We start from the raw sequence: 18,260 nt of genomic DNA, 5'->3' as shown, positions 1-18,260 counted from the left end.
TTGTTGCATGTGGGAGGGGAAAAAAAAGAAAGGAAATTTGCCCTCCTGGAATGTGTTCTGGTGATTTTCCACCAGCAATTAGAGGGAATGACTGGTCATTGACTGGGGAAAGAAAGTTTTCACGAGAAGGTTCTACCAGCAGCCTCATAAATTAAACTTAAAAAATATTCAAGAAACAAAATTAATTCATGACCTAAGAAATAGAAAGTTGTAGGAATGGGGATTTTTTTTTTTTTTTTAATCCTCCCCTTCTTAGTTGCAGTTTGAATTTTTGGCCTCTGTTTGTTTTGCCCAAACCCAGAGAAACTTCAGTGGCTTAATCATAACGTGCTTTGAAGTCTGGGAAGCGCCGTCCAGCGTGGGCTGGAGTTTAGCTGAGGGAGAAAATGCACATGTGTTCAGAGAGAAAGGGATTGGGCTGCCAGTAATGCACCAGAAACGAGAGCCCTGGAACTTCCCCACCTACACATCTGCCTTTGCTCTGCCTTCCTGAGGCACAAAAGCCTTCCTGTGCCAGAGCAAAGTGGCACTGCCACAAAGCAGGGCAGAATCCCAGCGTGGTTTGGGGTGGAAAGGACCTTAAAGATCATCCAGTTCCACCCCTGCCATGGGCAGGGACACCTTCCACTGTCCCAGGCTGCTCCAGGCTGGCCTGGAACACTTCCAGGGATCCAGAGGCAGCCACAGCTTCTCTGGGCACCCTGTGCCAGGGCCTCCCCACCCTCCCAGGGAAGAATTCCTTCCCAAATCCCATCTAGCCCTGCCCTCTGGCAGTGGGAAGCAATTCCCCCTTATCCTGTCACTTCATGTCCTTGTCAGAAGTCCCTCGTCCTAGAGAGAAGCCCTCATTCCCAGGGCAAGAGCCAGCTCAGACCTGGGCCATCACTCTCAGCCCTCAGATGGTGCTGGAATGACTCAGAACCTTTGTGGGCCTGCTGTCCCTCTGTCTCAGTGTCCTGTTTTCACTCTCTCTGTGTCACTTGAGGGGTTTGCCTTTCCACCCCTGTGGAATTGCTGTCACCCTGGGGCTGTGGCAGCAGCTGGCCTGGAAGGAGCTGGCAGCTGTGCCTGCAGGCAGGGTCTGACCCCAGGGGGCTGCAGGATCTGTCCCACTCTTGTCCCAGCTGTTCTTAGAAGCTTTCTCACCTTTTTTCCACCTTTCTACAGGGTTTGCCCTGCTCAAGGATTTCTTCACACATCCAGGCTGTTGTCTGCTCTCTCTCCATTGGATCCTAACAGGTTCCTTAAGGCATTAAGCTTATATATGTAGTGCCATGAGCTTAGAATGAGGGAATCCTGGAATGGTTTGCGTTGCAAGGGACAGTAAAGCCCATCCCATTTGTCCATGGACACCTCCCACTATCCCAGGTTGCTCCAAGCCCCGTCCAGCCTGGCTTTGAACACTTCCAGGGATGATGCTTCTACAGTCCCACAAAACTGCACTTTGCTGGATGGGACCCTTTGGTGATTTTTTGGCTCTCAGTCCTTTTGTGCTGCCAAACCTGAATCTCCTCTTCCCAACAGGAAGAAGACTCCAGTGGGACACGGGATCCTGAGGAAATACTTTTCCACCACGCCTTCCTTGCCCGTTCTCCTCTGGGTGAACCTCCACGCTGGGGGTCAGGTATTCAAGTTCCCACCAGAACAGTCCATCACTGAGATGAACATCTTGTCTTGGCTGGAGAAGCTCCAAGCAGGACTGGAGATTCCCAGCAGTAAGTGGACACAGGTTTATAACGCTCCCAAGCACACACTGTGAGCTCCAGTCTGTTTATGAGAAGATCCTACGTGCAATAAATTGTCTGCCCTGGAATTTAACGATGGAAAAACCAGCTCTGCTTGTTAGAGCTGCAGAAGTACAAATAGTCCAGCCAGGAGAGAATGCCCACACTCACAAGTTTGCTTTGGGACTGTTTAATGCTCAGAGCCAAACGTGGATAGTTTGGATTTGGCATCTTTTCCTTGTGATAATCCCCAAATCTGGCTGTGTTTTCCCATTCCCAAATGCAACTTGCTAATAAGAAACCTCCCAGCTCCCAGTTGTCAGTGTAAGAAGTAGCTGCTCTTTGGGCACCTTCGTGCCCAATTTCTTTTTTGGATGGGAGAGGATAAGGAAGCTGCTTTTTACTGGGGTCTTTTGGACATGAAGGGTTGGTTTGTGCTGTGAAGCTTTTCACTGCATCCCTCCTGTCCTGATCAGCCCAGTGAGGCTTTGGAGGAAGCCAGCATGGATATGCCTTCCTCAAGAGAGCTGGAAAGGGGCTTTGGACAAGGCATGGAGGGACAGGACACAGGGAATGGCTTCCCACTGCCAGAGGGCAGGGATGGATGGGAGATTGGGAAGGAATTCCTGGCTGTGGGGGAGGGGAGGCCCTGGCACAGGGTGCCCAGAGAAGCTGTGGCTTCCCCTGGATCCCTGGAAGTGTCCAAGGCCAGGTTGGACGGGGCTTGGAGCAGCCTGGGACAGTGGAAGGTGTCCCTGCCCATGGCAGGGGGGTGGAGCACGATGGGATTTAAGGTCCTTTCCAACCCAAACCATTCTGGAATTCTGCTAATTTTGTATTCATAGGAAGGGGAAAAAAAGCCATAATTCCTCGGAAAGGGAAATATCCCTGGAGGTGGGGCATAACTCTTTACCTGCTGACTGGGACTGTATTTGCTGCTCAGGTACCTTGTCTGAGGAGGACTGGAAGCCACCACTCCCTGCTTACGACTTCCTCCAGATGATGGAGCCATCCGTGCCTGAGCTCTCTGCCCGATCCGGGGACACCGCGGTGCCACACCCGCCCAAAAGCCCCGGAGGGGACACTGCTGCCACCGGGGAAGAGCCACCCAAGGAGAGCACGGCAGAGGAAGTTGGTTCCCCTGGGAGGGACCTGCGGGGCACAGCCTCGAGGCTGGCAGCGAGGGACAAGCAGGGCAAGAGACACAGCGAGCTCTGAGAGCTGGGGTGGGGAAAAGTGTGGGACTGCCCTGGAAAACCTCTCACTTTCCCAGCCTTCACTCCAAGGAGAGAAGTGGTTTCAGCTCTCAAGGAATGGTGAAGGGAAAGGCCACTCCCTGCTGCAGAGTGCTGGTGGCTTCTGATGCCAGAGACGTGTCTGTGCATCCCACATGTTGTTCCCTGGCTGCTGCTGGGAGCTCACTGAGCAACAAACTGCACTGGAAAAGACAAATCAGCCCTGCTCTGTAGATTCCCTAAATCTCAGAGCTGCCCCTGAGTAGAAAGGGGTGAGTGATTCCAAGATAAAAAGCCCGTTTCTCTCCTCCCTGGTTGCAGGAGAAGCTCTACTGATGTGTGTCAGCAAATGCTGCGATTCCATCCACCCTGGAACCGTGTGGAGCTGGGAGGGCCAGCATTCCACCACTCCAGAGCTGCTGCAGCCAGCCCCCCGTTGTGTTTACACCTGACTTGTGACCCGAATCCGTGAGCGTGTTCATCCTCAGGGGAGAGAGGAGGATCTGGTGGAAGCAGATTTATTACAGAGGCCAGAGCTCAGGTTGCACAACAGCCCTGAATAGCTGGGACAAAACTCTGCCAGCAAATCTCCAGGGTGGGCAGGTTGGGAGATGGCTTTCCTCACTGCTGGCATTTCCTTGGTCCTGAGCCCAGGGGGTTATTTGCAGCCTCGATTTGTCTTTGCTCTCGGTGACAGCATCGAGGTTGGTGCCTGCTGAGCTGGAGTGGCACAGGGAGCAAGGTCTGTGGGAAGCTCAGCGCTGTGGAAGAGGGGAGGGAGATGAAGGGCAAGGCTGGACCCTTCCAAGATGGGATGGAGCTGCTTCAGATCCAAAACTAAGTGGGGAGATGCAAAACCTGAGGAAGTGGCTTTCCAGCCTCTGCCCATCTCCTGGGGACAAGAAGCAGCAGAGGGTTGAAAGCAGAAGGTCTGTAAGGTCCCTTCCAACCCAAACCATTCTCAGATTCCATGATCATCCCCCTCCCTTCAATGAACATCTCCCTTCCACTGCACCACTGAGACATGACAAGGGTCAGATCTTCCTCCTACTCCTTAGGGCTCTGAAATTACTGGGAAGAGGAAAAAATGCTGGTAAGGAACTGCTGAGAGCATTGCAAACTCTGTATTTCTCATCCTACAAGGAGCACACATGGCTGTGAGGCTTTTGAAATATCCAGAAATAGATCATTAGTTCTGGGCTCTCCTGGAAGCCTTTAATTGCAAGAGACCATTTTTGGACCGAATGGCAGGCTTTGAGCAAGAATGTATATATTTAAAGGAATAAACTGCAGCCTGCTGATCAAAAGCATTATCCCCAAGGGAAGGGTGTGAACAGATCCTTCGTGTGTTCCCGTCATTCCTCTGCTCCATAAGCTCCTTACGCTGCTGAATTCCATAAATGGAACTTTGGTCATTTCCCATTCTGTCCCTGATCATCGAATCCCAGAATGGGTTGGGTTGGAAGGGACCTTAAAGATCATCTCATCCCACCCTTGCCATGGGCAGGGACACCTTGCCCTATCCCAGGTTGCTCCAAGCCTCGTCCAGCCTGGCCTGGAACACTTCCAGGGATCCAGGAACAGCCACAGCTTCTCTGGGCACCTTGTGCCAGGGCCTCCCCACCCTCCCAGGGAAGAATTCCTTCCTGATATCCCATCTAACCCTGCCCTCTGGCAGTTTGAAGTGCAATAATCGGGTTTTTCATGGCATCTTAAATAAACTCCACTCAAGTAGGCTCCTCTGCATCTGCTTTGGGTGGTGGGAGCAGTGCCTGCCCCTCATCAGCAGGATCCCTTCCTTCCGCAGGGTTTGTGGAAGACAAGGAGCATTCCCACGTCCCCACTTTTATCCGCGTGTCCTTTTCCAGCCCTTCTCCCGTGCAGGACTGGGGCAGGAGTTTGTCACTAGGGGTCAGTGCCACATCTCCGTTGTGGCTTCGCAAATCGCTGCCTCTCCCGGTGCTGCCGGATTGACGCTGGAGCGTCACCATCGAGGCGCTGGAGGTCAGGAACATCTTCCCACTGGGATCCTGATGGGATGCTGCTGGATGAGGGGCTGTTTAGCTGGGGACTGCTGGCTCTCTCCACAACACCACCAGTGGGATCCATCAGCTCCAGCCTCCCAGGTTGGGTTGGGATGCCCGGAGCTTTGGGCTGAGTCCCCCTTGCAGGTACCAGCACAGAGATGTGGGAAAGGGATGTGCTTATCCATGTCCCACCACTGCCAGAATCCAGCTGGATGGGCAGCTGTGGGTTTGCTCTGGATGCAGGTCAGGGTCCTGGACCACATCAGGTGGCTTTAGGTTCATTGGGGTTTTATTTTTCAGTACAAAATGTCTTTTCCATTGTGTAACCCAAACAGACACTGGGGGAAACCCGTGGAGGCAGAAATGTGCCAGGATATGTATGGACAGGGTGAAAACATCAGGGATGCTGAGGGCAGTGTGAGGGGATCTGCATCCCAAAGTTTCCTCATCCAGCAGAGGAAACGCTCCAGCACGTGGCTGTTTCCAGCAACTCCAGCTCTGGCGACAGAGCGGGGTGGAAAGAAACACTCTGAGGGTGTTCATGGAATCAGAGCCATGGAGTGGTCTGGGTTGAAAGGGGCCTTTAAAGGGCATCCAGTCCCACCCTGCCACGGGCAGGGACACTTTCCACTGGACAAGGCTGCTCTGATTCCCATCCAGCCTGGCCTGGAATTACAGCCTTGGGTGAGAAGCGAAGCAGAGGAGGCAGAGCTCGTGTTCTGGGGGGCGGCTGTGAGGGACAGAGTGATTCCCAGGAGGCTGGAGGAGCGGGATCTGTCCTGTCCCAGGAGGCTGGAGGAGCAGGATGCTGGGGTCTGCGTCAGCAGGCCCTGTTGTCAGCAATGCTGCTGCTCAAGTGAGGTGAGATCACCAGGGACACTGATGTTATCAGCTCCTTCTTCAAGCATTTAACAATAAAAGCCGTGTTTGTGTGGGTAAACCACAGCTCTTCCTCCTTCAGTGGTGCTGGGGGGGCTCAGCTGAAGATTTCCTGACTGATATGGATCAACAACAGCTATCAGACCAAACTCTTCTGCTAGGACTTGATTTCAGGGGACATTTGGATGTGCTCAGGAGCCTTTCAAGGGGTGTTTAAATTATCAAAAGATCAAACAAAGATACACACCCCCCCCAAAAAAAGGATTATGTGCTTGTCCCGAAAGCAAAACAATTTATTGTCCAAAACCACAGGAAATTCTCCATGCACTCCTTGTTGGCCCCTTCCAACTCAGGATGTTCTGTGATTCTCTGGTCTGTCCCCATCCTCAAGGATCACCCACAAAGCCATCATCATCATCAGTTAGGAGGGAGGAAGGCTGGCAACAGTGCTCACTGCAGGGCAGAGGAAATATTAAAGGTGTGTGTTGTGTTTTCCATGTTTAAAAGCTGTCAGAGGGATCATTATGGAGGTGCCCTCTGATCTCCAAACTATGGGACATCAGAAGCAATCAGCTTCTTCCAGGTTTTTCACCCTTTGAGCAGAACCAGGGTGGTGGGATACAAGCCCTTGTGATGGAAGATGGATTTTCCAAACTGGCCAAGAACCTCCAAATTCTCAGCCCATCCTGGACCACTGCTGGATGGTCACAGTCCCTCCTGGCAAGCCTCATTCCGTGGCCAGGCTCTGGTCTGGGATACAGCTGCAGGATGGTGGAAGAGGCGGCAGCAGCAGGGAGGAGGCAGGAGAGGACACGGTCCCCAGGAGGGAGATGCTGCCAGGCAGCAGCAGGGCCACGGCAAGGACAGATCTGCCTGGACAGATTCCAGCAGCGCTGCCAGGATGTGGAGCAGGACAAGATCTGGTGAGCTGGCTCATGTCCCTTGTGGCTGGGTGGGGACAGGGAGGCTGGCAGGGCTGGGGGACAGTGAGAACCAGTCCCTCCATCCCATCTGGTGGCTCAGCCTGGCGGAGATGCTTTCCCTGCAGGGCAAGTTCCTCTCCAGCACGGCTTGGCCGTGATCCCTGCCCTGGAGCACCCGCCCCTGCCGCAGGGCCCTGCCGGCGGCATGTCCGGGAATGTTTGTCCGGAGTTGCCAGGTGAGGCTGGGCTGCTGCTGAGGGTGTCTGGAATTGTCTCGTCCAGACCTCAGCCCACCCCTGGGGACATCCAGGGTGACGCAATCCATCCTGGTACCCTGGATGTGGTTCCCCATGCCCTTGGCATCGCCTGAGGGGATGGAGAAGGATCCCGCAGCTGCCTGGTGTGTCCATCATTGCCAGTGTGTCCCCACCCCAGTGTGTCCCCCCAAACCAGCCCCCTGAGCCCACACAATGCCCCTGCTGCCTGTCAGTTTGGGGAGGGTGGTGGGGACCCAACAGGGACAATCTGGGGCCAGACAGACAGACATGGTGGTCACGGGGTGGCATGGGAACGATGGATGCCATAATGGCAGTCAGAGGTGGCTGAGGAGCTGTGCTGGGGAAGGGAGGGTGCAGGTGCCGGATGGAGCTGGGATGTGGGATAAGGGGTGGTGGCTGAGCAGGATGGGGTTCCCTGTTATTTTGGGTGGCTCTTCCACCTAGCACTTCCACTGGTAAAAATACAACAGGCCCAGGCAAGTACCCCCAACCCCTGACTCATAGCTTGCAGGGTGGCCAGGATGGGGTCTCCATCCCTTCTGCCCCATGCCCAGCATGGGCAGGAGTTGGGTCTCAAGGACACCACCGGCTCCATCCTCCTGGATGGGGATTGGGATGGAGCTGGGAAGAGCAATCCAAAGCAACTCCTCATAGAACACCTTCTGTCTGTATTTTCCTTTCCCCCAGACCTGCAGCCTCTCCTGGCACTGCACCCGTGGCTGTGCCCTCCTGCTCCATTCCCAAGCCAGGTTCATGCAGGGGCCTCACTGCTCGTGACTCGCACCCAGAGGGTGAAATCAAAGTCCGGGCTGGAAGAGCAGCAACCACCACGGACCATCCCACGGTAATCCCTTCCCAGTGCCTTTCCTGCTGCTCCCGAAAAGCGGGAGCCCCCGGGGTTCCATGGGGCCATGGAGGGAGCAGAGGTGGCACATCCCCTTTGGGACGTGGTTGTTCATTGTCCATTGTTCCCTCTTGGCTCGGCAGAGCCGACGTGGAGACGGGGAGCGATAAGTGGGGAGAGAGCAGCGCTGCGGTTCCTGCTCCCCGACAGGTTATTTCCCGACCTCTCCTTAGGTAAACTCACTCCTTCAACCTCCCTGAGAGTTTGCTTTGCTCTCCCTCACCCCTCCAGCACGGCGTGGGGCCCAGGAGAGCAGCCTGGCTCTATTAATAGCCCGTGGAATTGCCAAATCCCTCCTGTGTGTTGAAAGAGCGGCTGCAAGCCCATGATTCAGCTCCGTGGTAACGCACGGGATGGTTCCCCTGCACGGCTGTGGTGGGAAGGCTCCAGCTCTGCTCCAGCCCTGCAGGGCAAACTGGGCTCTCCAGTGGGGAAGAGCCCATCAGCTGGGATTTCTTGGCTTGCTGGCAACACAAATGGTCCTGTTGCTAAACTCGGTGGTGTTCTCTGCGTTGGCCGCTGCCCGAGCTCACTCTGCATGTGGATCCACAAAGAGTAAAACCCAGGAGCCTCAGAGAGGGCAAAGCCATGGAATCATGGAATCCTGGAGCCATTTAGGTTGGAAAAGACCTCTAAGATCATCGAGTCCAACCATTCCCCAGCACTGCAAAGTCCCACCAAATCATGTCCCCAAGTGCCACATCCACACGTCTGTCAAATCCCTCCAGGGATGGGGACTCCACCACTGCTCTGGGCAGCTGTGCCAGTGCTTTACAACCCTTTCCATGAAGAAATTTTCCCTAATATCTAGCCTAAACCTCTTCTGGAGCAACTCGAGACCATTTCCTCTTGTCCCCAGGGCAGATGCAGGCTCTTGGGGATGAAATCCGTGGTGTCCCTATCCCAGCCTTGCTCCATGAGCAGTCCTGCCTGGAGGAGAGGGGAGAGCAGAGCCTTGGAGCCGTGCATGGAGTATCTCCTCAGGCTCTTGCTGGGTTTGAAGCCTTGGAGTTTCTGCAGTTGGGCTTGTGAGTGGCTCACATTGGAGACTGGAAGCTCTGGAGGGCTGAGGTGACTCCCTGTGGATCCTGGACCTGCTGTGGGGGCATGGGTGGGAGAAGTGACCCATGGGGAGGGGTGGGATCCTGGATATGGATGTGTGAGGGATGCTGCAGCTGGGAGAGTTCAGCTTAGCACAGCAGGGAGCAGAGAGGGAGCCCCAGCTGTGAGTGGGGCCAGGCACCAGCACCAAGGCAAATATTTGGAAAGGCAGTTGCTGCCCAAAAATAGCTGGAAAAGCTTTCAGGAGCAAAGCTGGAACTGTGTCTGTGGACAGCAGCCGGAGTCCCCCAGCCCAGAGCAGCTCCCAGACACAGGGGACAGAGATGGGAAAGGGGCACGACCAGGGTTTGTCCATGAATTACCCTTCCTGTGGCAGTGGGGGGGGGAATCTGTGGGGCTTCTTTTGGAGACATCCCATCCCATGGAGCTGGAAGCTGAATAGGGGAAAGATAGCATCCTCCTTGTCAATACAGGGATGCTGAAATGTGGGTACCAGCATCCAGACGGTCTCATTTGCTCCCAGGAATCAGCCCCTTTGGATTCAAAGGGGCTGTGTGTTTTTGGAGGGCACAAGGTGACAGAGGGATGGAGCAGATTCCCCGCTCCAGCCACCCGGCTTGGAGCTCAGAAACCTCAGCCTGCTCCCACTGAGCCAGAGCTGGGTGTGAATCCAAGCAGGCAGCAGGGACAGGCAGCAGGAACGACCGGGTGGGATTCCTTGTCAGGGGAATGTGTCCAGAGCCCAATCCTGCCTCTTCCTGAACCATCCCAGGGCTCCTGCATTTCCCTCCTGCTGAATCCCACCATCTCTCCCCGAGCCCCTACACATTCCCCCGGAAGGGCACAGCCCCCAAAAGGACACACGGTGACAAAACCCATCTCCAGGTGTTGGGAATGAGCTAAGAGGACAACCAGGGTGGGAACGACCGCTTTGAGTCACTTGGCCACTGTGCCCTCCAGGGTCCCCACCCTGGTGACACTCATCCTTCCTCCTCCTTTCAAGAAGAGAACGAAAAAGATGAGCTGGCAACTCTGCCACACAATCCTCAGGGGCTCTGGCTCCCGAGACTGAGGACCCCAAAGGGACAAATCCCAAAAGCTCCAAGCTTCTTGCCCCTCCTGCAGCCCCTTGCTCTTCCCCTCGGGCTGGGGAGGAGGCAGCAGTGATGCTGCACAGGCTCCGGGTGCAGGCAGGATCCTGTTCCATTCCTTCTCATCCTCTGAGGCCAGACAGCTCCTGACCAGAGTCTTCCTCACCAGGGATGCACTCAGAGTGCTTTTGGAGCCTTAATTAAGTGCTGGCTTAATTATAGGGCCAGCTGTGACATTCCCATGTCCCTGGGTCCCACCTGGCGGTGCTCCACGTTCCCACTCATCTCCATCCCTGGGGCATCAGCAAAACCCAAAAATCCGTAAATAAAAAAGCCACCAAAACCCAACCTGTCTGTTTATGCTCACTCCATGATTTCCAGTGGCGTTGGAGACAGGAGTTGGGAATGTCTGTGGCTTCCAGCTCGGACATGATGCTGCAGCCTTGGAATGGGTCACCTCCTGTGGGGCACCATCACCATCCCCAAGGACACCAGGGTGGCCATCCTGGGTGGCACCTGCAGCAGAGACCCCCAGCAGGAGTAGGGCAGGGTGAGGGTGGCATCCAGCCTTCCCTCTCCCTGTCCATCCAGAGGGACACCCAGTCCTTTCTCCCAGTTTGCAGCTGGTGTGTGCAGCTTTCTGCACTGGGGACAGATGGGTCCCTCACTCCACCAGGACGGGGATGCCCAGCAGGGACTGTCCCCAGTGCTGGCACTGGGCAAACAGGGATCTCTCTCCCTGGGAGCGAAGCAGCTCAGGAGAAATCCATGGAGAGTGAAATGGGAGGGTGGGAATGTGATTCAGGCTGTGTCACCCCGGGGCAGCGCTGCCCTGGCCGGAGGAAATCCCTCCTGATTCATGGCCTGGGAAGTCCTGTGGCTTTTTGGGGCTGCGGTGACCCAGCGATGCCACCCCACAGCAAAGAGGGCTCTGGGTGATGGGGCACTGCCACGTGCCAGCGTCGCTCCCCACTCGGGCAGCGTGGCCACGGAGGATGCAGGAAGGCTGCGAGATTCCAGGGATGACACACAGGTCACCAAATGCTGCCTGGGCTGAGTAAGAGAGAAAGCTGGAATTTTTCCCCAGCAGGGATTTCTCTCTTCCTTTCTCGCAGCCAGCAGCGCCGTTTTAAGGACTCTGCTCCAGCTGGGACAGGTCTCACATATTTTCCTTTCTCTCTGCAGTCTGATTCCCAGGGAATGGGAAAGGCTTCCTAACACAGCCCAGCCAGCCCTGGCTCCTGATGGCAGAGCTTCAACTATTCCCCTGGCAAGCCGTGTCCTGCCGTGTCGGAGGGGCCAGCTGGCTGCAATTCCCAGCTTTTCCCCCTGGGAGGACACCCCCTACATCCCTCATCCCCACAAGGTGGGTTCCCCACCCATGGATAAATCTCTGGATAACCCCCAAGTGCCTTGGGGGTGGGGGTCCCTTCAGAAAGGGGCTGGGTTGGCTTTTGGGAACCATCAGCCATCGCCAGCTGAGGTTGCTCTGGCTTCCCCTGTCCTTGGACTCATTCCCTAAATCCCAGCTCATGTCTGCTGGTGGAGACAAGCTACAAAGAGACCTTCAACGTGAGCCAGCAGGGCCAGCCCTACACATTCCTGTCCCCACACAGCTCCCCAAGTAGATCGATGTCTTTAGGATGTGAGTTAAAGCCATTTAATCACAAGCCTCCTGTTGTCCATTTCCTTTGGACCTCCACAGCTTTCCATGCATTTTTTTCTTGAGCAACATCCCTCTGAGATCCTGGGGATGGTTGGGAATTGAGTCATCGGATGCAAGGACTGTGTAACGCTGCTCTGCTCTCTCCCACTCCATGGATCTTCCCTAATCCGCCATAGTCCAAACTCCTCTGTGCCCCCACCCTCCTGTGTAAGGGAAATTGAATGTCCAGTGGTGCTGGGAACACCGTGCTGCTGGATATCTGGGATATGCAGCCGGGCTGGGAGAGCTGGGGGTGTCCACCTGGAGAAGAGAAGGCTCCAGGGAGAGCTCAGAGCCCCTTGCAGGGCCTAAAAGGGCTCCAGGAGAGCTGGAGAGGGACTGGGGACAAGGGATGGAGAGACAGGACACAGGGAATGGCTTCCCAGTGCCAGAGGGCAGGGATGGATGGGAGATTGGGAATTGGGAATTCCTGGTTGTGAGGGTGGGGAGGCCCTGGCACAGGGTGCCCAGAGAAGCTGTGGCTGCCCCTGGATCCCTGGAATTGTCCAAGGCCAGGCTGGACAGGGCTTGGAGCAACCTGGGCTAGTGGGAGGTGTCCATGGCCATGGCAGGGGTAGAACGAGATGAGCTTTAAGATCCCTTCCAACCCAAACCATTCCATGATTCTGTGACAGGAGATGGCTTTTTGGACTTACAGACAGGTCCATTTTCTTGCCCAGAAAGAGAAAGGTGACTTTTTGTCCCTCCCAGCCTCCATTCCCAGCTGGCAGCACTGACATTGGTCACTTTATTCTCTGCAGACCTCAGCTCTTGCTCACTCCTCCTTGCTCTCCTGGCCATTGCCCTCTCACAGTGACCTCTTCCTGCCCCGTCCCGCTCCCATGCCCCCAACATGAGGCTGTGTGGGATTTTCCAGACCACAGCAGCTGTTGGTCTGGGTTGGGAACATCCCACAAACTGGATTTTCAGCCGACCCTTTGTCCCCTTCCATCCTGGCTGTCCCCCCTGGAATGTGGCTCCCTGTGGGAGACACCCTGCTCCCCTCAGCTGCTGCCATCCCCTACAGATCCCCTAAGAGGTATGGGATGCCCTGCTCAAGGACAGCGACCTCACAGGGGGACAAGGGCACTCTACAAGGGGCTTAGACCCTCTACGAGGATGAGAATCCCACAAAGACTCCCTACAAGGACAGGGATCACCCATGGGAGAACAGGGACCCTGATGCCAGGGCAGGGATCCCACAGTGACTCCCTAGGACAGGATCTGCCCTGGAAGGATGAGAACCCCAAAGGTGTCTCCGATGAGTTATGGCCCTGTGAGCTACCAGCAGCCTTCCACTCCCAGGAAGGCACCAGCAGGGGTGAGAGAGCAATTAAATAGGATTTTAAAAATGCACAGGGCACTGCTGTGTGAAGGAGAGTCTGAGAGAAAACACGCCCGCAAGGAGAAATCCTCCCTGGCTTAGCACGTCCTTCTAAAAACACACGATGACTCCAGAAAAATGTGAGAAAACACATCTTCTCTCCCCAGAGAAGGAAAAAATAGAGAAAAGCAGCAACGTGATGGTGTTTGCTGACTGGACCTCAATCCTTGTCCTGGCAGGGGGTGGGGAATGCGCTCCAAGGGCTTTGGATGGAGTTATGGGGGCATCGGCAGCAGATATCCCTGAGAGCATCCCTGCAATGCCCAGGCAGAGCTGATGTCCCTTGAAAAGCTGCCAGATGCTGGATCTTTGCTCCAGTGCTCCCAAACAGAAGGGATGTGCCACCCCAGGGCCCTCCAGCCTCCTCTGGAAGGGAGATGATTGATTAAAAACGTTGCAAATCCTGATTTATTCCAACAACTGCTGCGCATTAACCACAGCCATGAATAATTAAGGGAATAGCTCTTGTGAAGCTCTGGAGGAGTGTTTGGCACCGTGGGAGCACTGGCTACTTGAAGTTGAGCCCAGCTGCTCCGTGCTGCAGCTGGAAGTGGTGCCAGTGGGATGCCCTGGCAGGAGAATGCCGTGCCCAGGGAGGCAGAACCGGCCACAGCGCCCTGGTTTGAGCAGAAACTCCAGCAAGGAGGAAAGTGCTGAGCAAACCACGTGGGGAAGGAGATCTCCGAGGGGGAAAGAGCTGCTTGAACCAGCGGATGTCCTGCCCTGCGTGTCCTGGTGTTTGGTTTTGATCCCTGAGCCCTCTCAGGCACGTCAGGGGTTCTGCGTTTTGCTGTCCCGGGATGCTCCCAAGCCTCCAGTTCCCAGAGCATCTCGCAGGGAATGCTGAGACTTCCAGGGCTGATTTGGCTGCCAAAATTGGAGAATGCAAAAGGCAATGAATGGAGGGATGATGGCAAAATGCCACCACTGAGAAACCAGCCAGGCACAGCAATTCCAGTGGTCAGACACACCAGGACAGAGCCTGGAAGCTTTTCCCTTGTTTTCTTTCCTCTTTCCCCTTTCCCCTTTTTTCTTCCCTTTCTCCTTCCCCTTTCCCTTGTTCCCTGTCCCTTGTCCCCCCTCCCTTTTCTTTTGCTCCCTTTTGCCTGCCCTCTTCCCCTTTCTCATCCCCTGTTCCTTTCCCTTGTTCCCTGTCCTCTTTTCCTTTCTCTTTTCTCTTGCTCGCTTTCCCTTTTCTCTTCCCTTTCCTGTCCCCCTTCCCCTTCCCCTTGTTCCCCATCCCTTATCCCCCTTCCCTTCTCTCTTGCCCCCTTTCCATGACCCCATCCGCACTCGCAGAGCTGCACGAGGTTTGCAGAAGCTCCGTGCTCCTCCTCATCCACATCAGGGCATTGTCCTGCAGCAGAGAGGGGAAGGATTCCGGGAACAGCCCCAGGGGAGCGCCGGGTGCCGGGGATGGCGCTGACCCGGGGTGCTGGAGGAAGCAGGAGCACTCCACAGCTTTCCAAAACCGACGCCCGACGTTGTTAGTTTTCTCTTTGTTTTCGTTTTTGTCTCTCTGAATCGCGAGTTCTTTTACACAGAGTTTGGATTAACAGGCAGACGACGCTAGGTTGTTCTTTGGACTTAGATGTTGATTATTTCTTATCTACAGCACAGCTGCCCGGGATGTGCTTCTTAGTTAACAAGGTGGAAAATGGTCCTGAGTTCTAACTTCCAAGGCCATTTAAAGGCCAAATCAACCAATTATGAAATACCAAGTAATATGTTTTTACTTATAATCCAGTAACTATCTCTTCATGACCCACAGTGCGGGTTTTTCGAACCAATACCAGAACACTCTGATTTGTGAAGAAGGAGAGAAGATGAAGGAACAAATCCACACCCAAAATCCTCCATATTGTTACACATATATATATTAGATCCCAGAAACCTAAATTCTCTAAACCCAGGGTTCCAGCATCACATGCTCATTCCAAGATGATGAGCAGCTTCCTCCGGCAGCCCCAGGGAGTTTGGCAGAGCCCCTCAGCAGGGCACGGGCTGCTCCTGCCTTCTCCAGGCATTGATTTCCTGGGAGTAAACGCCCGCTGAGGACTCATCGCGATGGATCTGCGGCTCAATCCAGCCTCTGCAGGGCCCTCGGAGAGACCTCACAGCTGTGCACGAGCAATTCCCAGCCCCAGTGGCATGGAAAAGGGCTGGAGCAGAGCAAACAGCAGCTGCTCATGACAAATAAATGTTGTCTCATGTACACATCCACTCCCCATGACAAACCCCGTCACTCTCCAGCCACTGAGGGGCCAAACTCTGGTAGCACGAATATCCAGGGATAAACAGGCTCCAAACCGCCCTGGAACGGCCTCTTGTAAACAGATCCTTTTCTTTTAAACTCTGTTCAAAACTGTGTCTGCTTTGATGTTTCACATCTGTGCTGGCCCTCACCATTTCCTCCTGCCCCCACATGAGCAGATTGATAAAACGTTGTCCCTGCTGCGGTGTTTGGGATAATGGGCTCCCAATAAATGGCATCCATAGCGGATTTATCCATCCCAGTTCACCAACCACTGCTCTGCTGCTTATCCAGAACCTTCCAGGAATTGCAGTGCAGAGGGAGGAGGGTGGTGAGGAGAGTGGTGCTGGAGTGGGTCTGGGAGGGTGATGGGCTCAAGGAGCTCTGGTGGGTTGTCCTAACATCATGGAGGGGAAACTGAGGCAGAGTATGGAATCCCAGAATGGTTTGGGCTGGAAGGGACCTTAAAGCTCATCTCATCCTCCCCCTGCCATGGGCAGGGACACCTTCCACTATCCCAGGTTGCTCCAAGCCCCATCCAGCCTGGCCTCGGACACTTCCAGGGATCCAGGGACGTGCGAGACCTGAGGGCTGGAATTTTGACTGTGGCAGGAGCTCCCTCACAACCCAGCTGCTCAGAAAAACAAGATTTACAGGTGGTTTTGCAGAGAGGTTTTAATTCAGCCACAAAATGGAACCTTCTGCCTCTGGGGCAGCCCAGCATGAACCACAACGAAACTGGGACGTGAAACCCTACAAAGATTTATAGTCTGACTTGCCCGGAAACCCCAGGACCTTTGCCCTCCTCCTCACATGAGCCCAGCTCACGAGGCTGCTGACAGGGTCCTGATTTTTCCTAATAAGTGGGGTTTTTTGGGAGAGGTCACAGGTTCATCACTCGGGGCAGGATGGTGAGCGATCCACCGCGCTCCACGACACCTCGTAGCCCCTGTGGCCCCTGTAAAAGCCAGATGCTCGCTGTGAGTTTGACACTGTTTAGTCTCTTGGATGGGAAGATTTAGGTCGCTTTGGGAAGAGCCCCAGCGCTGGCAGATGGGCGGCGTTTCCCTGTGGATTTGATGGACGTGGATGTTCGCACATTTCAGGGAAAGCCGGTTAAAAAAAGCAGCCGGGCATGGGAAACCCTGGCGAGTTCCAGGAGCGTCCCCACCACGGTGCCCGCCTCAGGCTGTCAAACAGGGACACACCATGTGCCCCTTCCAAACCTCTGCAAAAGCCCATGGGCAGCGGGGAAGCGCGATCCCTCCCTGCTGGATGCACGGAGAGCATGGAGAGCACAGAGCGAGGATATAAATTCCCTCACACCTCGTCTGGATGCTCTTAAGGGACAGGATTTTCTCCGGAGGTGAGCGCCAGGCGCGCTGTGAGTGCACAAACAAGCGGTGGCCTTGGACTCCCGGTCCCTCCACGAGTCACAGCCGCTGTATTTTTAGCTCCACGTCCCAGTCAGGCTCGTAAAACTTTCCCTTCTTTCTGTTTTCAGTCAGTTGTGGATCATCTTGGAGCTCTGGCTGGATTTCTCCAGTCCTTCCGGTTGGTTTTCCGGTTGGATGTCCCCCAGCTGGATGAAAAAACCCTGGGGGGTTGTGCTCCATCCAGCCCTCTGCCTGGATATGCATTTTGGATGAAGGATGGAGCAGGGCACAGCAGGGATACAGGGTCCAACCCCACCCCAGCATCCTCCAGCTCACCCTCCCGGCACACCCAGCTCCATCTGCGAGGAAGAACGAGCAGCAGGAGGGCTGCACCTCCATGGAATCATGGAATATTTAGGTTGGAAGAGACCTTAAAGCCCACTTATTCCATGGGAAGGGACACCTTGCACTAGACCAGGATGGTCAGGTTGTTGTTTTTCGGTCAGAGTAAGAGAAAAACAGAGTTACATGAGAAAGAGCCCTTCTAAGTGAGGAGGTCACACCCACAGCTAAAAAAAACTTGTTAGGCTTGAGAAATGGAGAGTTTATGGTAATCTGGGGACAACTCACATGAGACCTTCACCGCCCTGCAATGCTGAAGCCAAAAGCCAGAATGAAAATTATTATTATTCATTTATTGCATAAAAACTTGAAAATTCAAGGCTCTGCTGGGAGAGCTGGGAGTGTTCACCTGGAGAAGAGAAGGCTCCAGGGAGAGTTCAGAGCCCCTTGCAGGGCCTAAAGGGGCTCCAGGAGAGCTGGAGAGGGACTGGGAACAAGGGATGGAGGGACAGGACACAGGGAATGGCTTCCCAGTGCCAGAGGGCAGGGCTGGATGGGAGACTGGGAAGGAATTCCTGACTGGGAGGGTGCTGATGCTGATGCAGGGATCCCAGCCCGTGGATTCCACTGCAGGATTCCCAGGTAAAACTGATGTGGCACAAGGTATTTGTGCCCGCACAAAAGTTTGTTCTGGATCTCTCGGGTGGATTCGGTTTCACTTCAGGTAATTCTGCCCAGCCCTGCTGCTTCCAAGATCTCATCACCCCTCACAAGGACAGGGGACAGGCCACAGATTACTCATTTGGGGTCTCAGTGTTGGGCTCCAGGCTCTGATTTGGAACCTGTGAAGTTTGGGATACCACAAACAACCCCTGGAAAAGGCTGATCCCTCTTTCAGAATGGGAACAATGGGGTGACCTGAAGGACTCAGAGGAAAGGATTCATGTGGGGATGCAGAGAAGCAAAAGCAGCTGCAAAAGCAGAAGGCAGCTGTGGTAAAGCCAAATGTGGCTTTTCCTTGTGTCATGGGAAGCCCTGGAACCACTGCAGAGCCGGATGGGAAGCCCAGCCATGCC

At 54.7% G+C, this 18,260-nt stretch overlaps 2 protein-coding genes across 5 annotated transcripts in view; both read left to right on the top strand.

Moving 5' to 3' along the window:
* Nucleotides 1-4,284, top strand: part of TXNDC16 (thioredoxin domain containing 16) — a 36,949-nt gene extending 32,665 nt beyond the window's left edge. For 3 of the 4 annotated variants that reach the window (XM_048307516.1, XM_048307513.1, XM_048307514.1), the window contains 2 exons: nucleotides 1,525-1,715; nucleotides 2,668-4,284. In XM_048307516.1, the coding sequence (XP_048163473.1) occupies nucleotides 1,525-1,715; nucleotides 2,668-2,942 (466 nt within the window). In that variant the 3' untranslated portion in view covers nucleotides 2,943-4,284. The remainder of the gene's footprint in view (nucleotides 1-1,524; nucleotides 1,716-2,667) is intronic. The other variant, XR_007204346.1, reaches the window with a different exon arrangement.
* Nucleotides 4,285-4,570: 286 nt separating this feature from the next.
* On the top strand, nucleotides 4,571-17,558 carry LOC125327988. The gene is made up of 4 exons (XM_048308128.1): nucleotides 4,571-6,788; nucleotides 7,754-7,910; nucleotides 11,309-11,489; nucleotides 16,971-17,558. Exons 1-4 carry the CDS (start codon nucleotides 6,506-6,508, stop codon nucleotides 17,313-17,315), a joined length of 966 nt encoding a protein of 321 aa, XP_048164085.1. The 5' UTR covers nucleotides 4,571-6,505; the 3' UTR covers nucleotides 17,316-17,558.
* Nucleotides 17,559-18,260: the final 702 nt, after the last annotated feature.

The sequence above is a fragment of the Corvus hawaiiensis genome, chromosome 6, assembly GCF_020740725.1.
Source record: "Corvus hawaiiensis isolate bCorHaw1 chromosome 6, bCorHaw1.pri.cur, whole genome shotgun sequence".
NCBI lineage: Eukaryota > Metazoa > Chordata > Aves > Passeriformes > Corvidae > Corvus > Corvus hawaiiensis.
This window is presented reverse-complemented; position numbering and strand designations above follow the sequence as displayed.

What these genes read in the sequence shown, in the direction of transcription:
- LOC125327988 (XM_048308128.1), top strand. Translation starts at nt 6,506, where the DNA reads ATGGATTTTCCAAACTGGCCAAGAACCTCCAAATTCTCAGCCCATCCT. An exon ending in GTGGAGCAGGACAAGATCTG is followed by an intron (nt 6,789 to 7,753) that starts GTGAGCTGGCTC and finishes CCTTTCCCCCAG; the next exon opens with ACCTGCAGCCTCTCCTGGCA. An exon ending in CCACCACGGACCATCCCACG is followed by an intron (nt 7,911 to 11,308) that starts GTAATCCCTTCC and finishes TTCTCTCTGCAG; the next exon opens with TCTGATTCCCAGGGAATGGG.